A 7,869-nucleotide genomic window follows, 5' to 3' on the forward strand; every position below is an offset into this window, starting at 1 on the left:
AGCCCCTCGGAGAGGGAACGAGCGGGGCAGTGCAAGACTTCCCAAACCCGTAAGAGGCAGGCACGGGAGAGAGGCTCTTGCCACAGGCTTCAGAAGCAGAGCCAAGGCCCTGCCCAAGAGACTCCCCAGGCGGGGCGGCCGGGCACCCACAGCTTCCCACGAGGGCCGCCCTCGTTCTCTGACACCCCTGTGCTACTCTCCCATCGCTACCGGGGTGTCCCTGGTCAAAGGGTCACGGCTACACCTCCCAAGCGACGGCAGCGGCACCCGGGCCTGAAGGGGGCATCCGTCCCCGGGCCCACATCCCCACATGCCCCTCGGAATGGAAGTGTGACTGCCGCCTCAGTGCTATTTGGAAGTCCACGTAAGAAGTGAAGAGAAGAAAGTCCCTGTGGCAAAGTGACCCAAGAGTCTCTCCCCGTTCGGGAGAGCTGGTTTTCTGCTTTTTGTCTTGAAATACCAAGAATTACAACTGGCCATTGGAGAATTCAATACCAGACCCAAACGAGAAGGTAGTTTAAAAACAAAGATAAGCTATTACAACGGGAAGGAAGGAATATATTAACTGCTGCTTCTGATTCTCCCTTATTTCTTCTTTCTCTTCTCCTGAACACAGCGTGGACAAAACCTGGAAGAGAAGCGTGCGATGTCGCGAGCACCGCAGCACAGACGGGCGAGGCTCAGCCTCTCCCTCTGCTTTTCGGGGCCTCCTCTCTCCCCTGACAAGCTGCCTCTGCTCCAGCTGGACCCCCTGAACTCCAGCCTTCTTCTAGAAGCTCCCGCAGCCTCCACCCAATTGTCACCTCCCTGCAGGGTGGACTTGCAGATGGCTGGGGGGCAGCGGCCGGCAGCCTCAGGCTCTTCTCCCTGGGCCACCTAGCCACAAGCCTGGCCTCCAGCAGCTCCTGTGCTCAGGCCCCAGCCGGGGGCATCTTCCAATGGGACCGAGGCCACCCACTCTCAGCGTCACGATGCCCACCGGCCGGGCCTGGCCAGGGAGAGGCAGGCGGCTCCCACTCCCTCCTCCGTCCCTCACTCACCATTTCCCTTTGGGCTTCGTGGTGAGATCCACACAAGCAAAGTGAAACCATTCGATCGGACACTGTTGGGGAAGGAGAGCGGGGCTGGGGGTCAGCGCCCGGCCGGCCGCCTGAGCAGCTGCCGCAGGACGCGGGGATTCCCTCCCAGCCTCCGGGTCTGCCCGAGAGCCCGTCCCCACAGCCTGCTCTAGGACTCACGTCGGGGTTGTCGCAGCCAATCATCTCTCCGTAGGACACCTGGTGGCACAGGCAGTAGGTCGGCTCATTGGGGTCCACAGGCATATCCAGGACGTCAGAGGGGTGCACCGACAGAATGGTTTCAGCGAACTCCGACCTATGGGAGAGAACAGCCAGGAGAGAGCCCCGGCGCGCTAAGACCACAGGGCCGGCCCCGGCTCCCCGACCACTGAGGGGCCCCCAGCAACGTCTTTGCTCTGGACCTTTGACTTTCCTCAGCCTGGCCCAAAGCATGCCAGAAGGAGCCCGGGTGGAGGCTACTTTAGCGGCACTCGAATCCCTTGCAATGACAGCTTCCCAGTCATTTTATTCTTGCGTTCAAGAACAAGTTGAGGCAATAACAGAATTAGACAACAGGTGGGAAGCAGCCCTTGCAGAGGGCGAGAAAGCAGGCTAGGCTCAGCCTCCCCAAGACCACTAGCTGACAGCCCAGTGGCTGGTCTTTCTTCTCTTAATGGGAGCCACTCAGGCGGGCCCAGTTTGTTCCCCAAAGCACTCTAGAGTCCAACAGCTTTAGAATGAGCCGACTGGGGACCAGCCTGGGGAGAGCCGCACAGACTCCTCTCCGGGGGGAGACGGGGCTTCCTGGAGAAGAGCCCCCCGGTGGCAGCTGCCAGCTCCTCTGGGTTCTGCCTCCCTGCTGGGTTCTTCCCCTCCCTCTCCCCGAGGCCAACATCCCCATCTCTGCCTCTTCAGTCCCCCGGGGAGTTCCCCTGGGCCACTCTCATCCTCACCCTGAACTACCGGGGCCTCCGGTTCTGGCCATCTGGCAGAACCTTTCAAAGCCGGACCCTGAGCAGTAGCAGGCCCCTGGCCCCAGCAGCTGTGTCTCGAGATGAGAATCAGAGCGGAGCCCCTGCTTCCCTCGGTGCCGGGGGGTCGGGGGCAGGCCAGAGGGGAAGACTTCGGGCCTGGGGAGATTCTACAAGTCCTGAGTCACACAGGACAACTGACTCCAAATGCTCTAACTTTGGACACTCCCACAACAAAGGGCAGCCAGGCAGAGGATGAACACCGGCCCATTTAAGAGAACGTGAAGACGTGGCACAGCCTGTAAATGCTACTCATTGACTTACAAAATCACAATTAAAAAACATTCCACGGGCAGGCAGGGCTTGGGGGGAGGCTCTGCCTCTCACGTTCCTGATGCTACTCTAAACCAGCCCAGACACCCCAAGTCTGGCCCCGAACCCCATACTCTTCTCTTCTGAGCGCTGGGCCTCCCAAAGGTCAAAAGGACAGACTGACTCATCAAGACCACAGAACTGCCCCGGCCCCAGCTGGCCTGCATCTCTCCCCTGCGGTCATCAGATCTACCAGCAATGGCCACTACATGGGCACAAAAGGGACCAGGGAGCCCAGTCCTCCCTGCCGGAGTTCCAGCAGCCGCACAGTTCTCCCATGAACAGAACCAGGTTCTACCACCCCCCGACACACCCCCGAACTTCACCCACAGGTACTGACCCAACCTTCAGATCCTTTTCCAGAGGATTCCGCTCTGGTCATTGGGGAGACACAGCACACAGCCACATGGCATTTCAAAGCTGAAAGCCAGCCTGCTGGCTCTATGGTTCAAATCCCCCCCAGTCATGTCTCCCCAAGCCTCCTCTCCTCTGGACTCTGCATCCAGAAGCACAGAGGCCCAGGTGGAACACGTCCCTGAGCCCACGGAGCCCCACTCCCAGGGGGAGAGAGAACGAGCTGTTCCTAAGCACCTACCTGGCTGGGGGCTTTACCACGAGGACCATCCCTGTGCCCCGCTCCCCTCCACCTGGCACCAAACGGCATTTCCCTGCCAATTCTCTCAACTGTGGCACCCCCATCATGATGCCCACAAAGTCTGGCTCTGGAGCCAGGCTTCCCATGTCACTGTCTGGAGGCCCTTCACCAGTCTGGCCACGCTGGGCAAGATGCTTTACCACTGATGACCCTTCCAAGTGAGGGCCATCCAATGACGATGACCCCCCCCACCACCACCACCCCAATGTGGTCTGACCACAGCAGAAAGGAGGCCCGGCACCTGCAGGAGCTATGCTGACCATGGCACTGTCACCTTGGGGAGCTTGTAGGCCTCATTTCAAACCTCCCCCTCCCCCACCTTTCTCCAACAAATCTCCCTTTGGTCAGGCTCCTTGTAGAAGTTTGGCCTGGCTTCATTCCCTCTTTGGAGTTTGGGGCCATCCCCCTGGACTGCTATGATCTGGGGAGTATTTCTACCACCCAAGTAGCCCTCTTGGTCTCGGGTCACCTGCGTACCGGACACCCTGCTCTCCTGCAGAACTACTCAACAGGGCAGGGCCAACCTTGGACCGAGTCACCTTTTGTGCTCACCACGACCCACCTGACCACAGGGGCCTGGCAACTCGACCCGGTCCAAATCCACCTGCCTGCCACACTCTTCCCCTGACTGTCCACAAGGAAAGCAGGGGGAACCTTTGGCCGAGGCCTCTGAGCCCCCAGCAGCTTGGCTTCAGCACCCCGCCACCCCCTTCCTCCTCTGCAAAGCTCGAGTTTGTCCAGTTTGTCTGCCCAGGCCACACGGCTAGAAGCGCCCGGGGCTCCACGAGCAATGGCCGAATCTTACCCTCCTTTGAGTTTTTTCTTCTTCGGAGTGTCTTCCTCTGACGTGCGTCTCCCCCGGCCCCGGGAGCCTCTTTTCTCCTTCTGCCCCCGGCCCTCTGAAAGACACCGTTGGTAGCCATGGTCAGCGATGCTGGCCTCTGGGCTCTGAGGCATGGCCAGCACCCACAGAACCGGCCTCCCAGGGCGTACTTTTCAAGCCTCTTCCTCCTGAGCTCTCCAGGTCGCTGCCTTCCATCTTCTCCTTCAGATCAGCTTCGAAGCGTGCCAGGTCTGCATCAAGCCGGCGGATGTGTTTGTCCACCTACACAAAGAGCAAGCGCAGAGGTCACTCGGGAGGGGGAGGGCAGCCAGTACCCGCCCAAGACCCAGCCACAGACGCATCAGGGAGCCCTGGAACAGGCTCACGTGGGCCTCTGGCCAACCCAGGACCCTCTCCACAAACTGTGGACTCGTTTGCAGCCACCATGCTTGGCAAGACGTGGGTCCAGTTCTCTGTCCACTGGGCCAAGCAGCCTCTAAATAAGAGCCACTGTTCCCAAGTTCACAGACAACTCTCCTCTCCATCACTGGACCTTAAAGGGCTAGAACTGTGATGGTAAAAAAGCCTGTGGCAGCAAGGACGAGAGCTGGGCAAGGCTGGGGAAGGATCCTAAAGACGGGCTCACTGCACATCCTAAGCAAGAAAAGAACCGACTGAAAAGGGCAGGCTGAGAACTGGTCCGACACCTCGAGGCCAAGCTGACAAGGTATGGAGGAGAGAGCGGTCTGGAGCCATGAGGCCGAGAGACGAGGAGCGCAGCTCTCCCCGGGGCCCCGTCCCACCTCACACTCGGCCACGAGTTCACAGAGTGCCCAGCTCCCCTCCACCTGGCACCAAAGGGCTCCCCGTGAGAACTAGGAGGAGTTGGAGGTCCTCCAAGGAGCCACCTGCAGAAATGCCTGAAGGGGCCACGAGTTCCCGGCTGCACTCACAACCACCCAAGCACGGTCACTGAGAAAGAATTGCTAAAACAATAACAAATGTTCACAGGGGACTTTCTCAGGCGAGAGCTGGAAGTTCCTGAAGCGCCTGGAACACTCAATACAGATGACACGTGGGACTTTCTGAAAGGTGGCTCTTGGCAGAGGAAAGACTGCTTGCTTAGGAAGCTGGACAGACTAGAGTCACAGGCAGCAAAGCAGAGGAGGACGGGCAGACCTAACACACTCTCGCCGCCACTCGTTCAGCGAAGGACACAGCCGGCCCTGCAGCAGCGAGGAAGGGCCTGCCGCCCGCCCGCTGCCTGCCCGAAGCCTCACCATCTCATAGGTCTGCATGGCCAGCTGCACCTTGTCATCGCTGTATTCTTTACACTTGCTGTAGGCGGTCTGGATCTTCTGCAAGTGCTCCACCCGCTGCTCGGGGGACAGAGTCTTCACGGTGGAGATGTACTCAGCAGCCAGGATGTCGATCTCTGCTTTCTTATCTGACGGAGAAACGGCACGTGACAATTGGCATGGAGATGGCGCCTCCACCAGGCTGAAGGTCCCCCACCCCCACCCCCCCAGGGGTCTCAGCCTGGGCACTCTGGGCTTGTCCCACCCTCTCCAGAGGCAGAATCGGCCCTGGCCTTGGCGGCTCCTTTACGGCGCAGAGGGAAGATGACCCATCCGCTCGCTAGTTTTGTCGTGAGCCCCTTTCTCACATCTTTCCGACTCAGAGCACATTTCCACCTAAGTGTTTTTCATGACAAGACTATTCCTGATCCCGGCTGCACCGTGAAGGGTTGAGCAGAAATACCCAGAAATTTAATGTGACAATATCCCAGCAACGTCTGCCATTTTAGGAGGCCTCCCCAACCAATAGACACCCTCCCTCCCACGTGAACTCTTCCTCCAGATGGTCCCCATGACCATCACCGCTTTGTGTCCTCACCTCCAAAAAAATGTAAGCCCTTGAGGACAGGGCCCATCTCCGCTGTTTCTGTAGCCCTGCGGACTGGCAGGCACGCGGTACAAAGTAAATGAACATTTGGGGACTGATCGATACCTTTAGAGACCCAAACTCTCCCCCACTGGTACTCAGTGGCAATGCACAAGGGTCTGGGGGGTGCAAGGTAACCCTCTCAGGCCGCTAGTGGACTGTACACACCTCAGCAATGAACCGTCATCTAAACTCTGACAACGCCAAATGACTACAATTTGGGCCCCAAGACAAAAAAGAAGCTAAAATAAGGTCCAAGTCTTACTTGTGGAGGTCAGAATCACTTTGTAAAAGTTAAGAATTTTTTTTAAAGTAAGATTCCTTAACATGTCTCCCTTTATAATGGCCAAATCCACAGATTAAATTCAAGCTGTGAGAGGCCACAGAAAAAGGAAGCAGAAAAGAGCTTCTGGGTATTGGGGTGACTAGAAAAAAAGGAAGGAAACAGTTAAATGGCATCTAGGGAGCCGAACCCTTGTTGCCTGCTTTTGTCCCTCAAAGTTCCCGGTGACAGGGAAGCCTCGGGCCCCTCCATTGGGCTTCCAGCTCTCCATGCCTCCTTCAGTAGCAGGCAGCGGATGGTCCCTCCGTATCCTGGCTGGTTACTGGAGTACCTGAACACACCTTCTGTTCTCTGATCCAGTTCCCGCATCAGCTGGAAGTTCCTCTGGAGTTCACATGGCAGATTTTCGATACCTGAAACACAAAGCCAGTGAGGACACAAATGCACCTTGCCTGGGAGGCTCTGTGACCGAAGAAGACAAACGGGCCTGTCTCTGACAGGAGGAATGGCCTCTGCTTCTCAGGGATGAGCTTCCAGGGCACCGAAGAGATCTCTGAATGGGGAACTGGAAAAGGCTGCCATGCTCACCCCAGGGGCAAAAATGATGCCAGCCAGAGGCTCCTGGAGAAGCAGGAGAGACAACAGGGGGCCACCTTGCCTGAGACACTGGGAAACCAGTGAAACCCAGACTAGGACTTGGGCCCCCAGGAAATACCTGAGGACTGTGTGGAAAGAGGGGGGGCTCCTGGCTGACACAGCCTATTTCATGTGAGGTAGACAAAGGAGGAAGAGAAGAGGAAGGACGCTGAGGTCTGCCTCTCTCCTGAGCCTTATGACTGTCTCTTCTCCACTGATATCCAGCGAGTCTGCTCCCCTCCGAGAGCGCCCTGCAGGGGGGCTTCCCCGATGTCCTCAGACATGGGGGGGGGCCTCCCCAGGCTGCCCACAGAGGGACCACCTGGGTCGGGAGAGCTGGAGCTCTGCCTGGCCAAGCACCTTTGCCCTGCTACTGAGCCCTGTCCATCACCCTAATGCAAAGCCGGGGCACAGACAGTGAGGGGAGCTCCTCCCCTTCGGGGCTGGGGAGGGGAATATTACAGGCGGGAGACAGAGAGCGCCCCCTGCAGGAAACCCTGGAGATCAGCAGAGAGGATTCCTGGGAGGGGGGGGGAGGCCACGCCACGCCCAGAGAAAACACCTGGAGGCCAAGTCACGTGTCTTTGGAAGCCTGGGATGATCTAGAACACAGCCCGGGCTTCAGACCCCAAAGCCTAGCACACACCCCCTCCCGATCCCCGGCAGAGTTCTAGATCTCGGGGACTGTAACGTTCTCCCAGCTCTTGATCCGAGATACGTCCTCTCCCTGTTCTAGCTCCACTGCCAGCCTACTCCCCCTCTATCTGACACATTCTCTCCCTTAAAGCTCTGAGATCCACTGACAGTGGAAGCGCTGGTACTGGGCTCTGAGTGGTCTCCCGGCTCCCCAGGGGGCGCCGGGAGAACGCAGGGGGCGGAGCAACGGGGGAGGGGGCGTGTCCTACGGCCAGTGACGCGACGGAGTCGCCCAGGTCGCCATAGTGGCCACTGGCCCCGCCCCCAACTTGCGTCACCTCGCCCCGCCTTCCCGCCGTCCCTCCCCCGGCAGGATGGTGACGCACCTCTTAATTCCCGCCGCGCCGCCCTCCCGCCTCCCCCCCACGCGCGCCCCCGCAGTCGCCCCTCCCCTCTCGCGCGCCCCCGCCACCCCCGCCCCTCCCCCCGGC

The 7,869-nt window shown here is 58.9% G+C and overlaps 1 protein-coding gene across 1 annotated transcript; it reads right to left on the reverse strand.

Annotated features, from left to right (window-relative positions):
* Positions 1–354: 354 nt before the first annotated feature.
* On the reverse strand, positions 355–6,513 carry ING5 (inhibitor of growth family member 5). Its single transcript, XM_044667662.1, has 7 exons — positions 6,448–6,513; positions 5,160–5,326; positions 4,050–4,161; positions 3,862–3,955; positions 1,239–1,374; positions 1,041–1,102; positions 355–628 (listed from the first exon to the last, which is right to left on the reverse strand). The coding sequence occupies exons 1-7, from the start codon at positions 6,473–6,475 to the stop codon at positions 586–588; spliced, it is 642 nt and encodes a 213-aa protein (XP_044523597.1). The 5' UTR covers positions 6,476–6,513; the 3' UTR covers positions 355–585.
* Positions 6,514–7,869: the final 1,356 nt, after the last annotated feature.

This window comes from Gracilinanus agilis, chromosome 3, assembly GCF_016433145.1.
Source record: "Gracilinanus agilis isolate LMUSP501 chromosome 3, AgileGrace, whole genome shotgun sequence".
In the NCBI taxonomy this organism is placed as follows: domain Eukaryota; kingdom Metazoa; phylum Chordata; class Mammalia; order Didelphimorphia; family Didelphidae; genus Gracilinanus; species Gracilinanus agilis.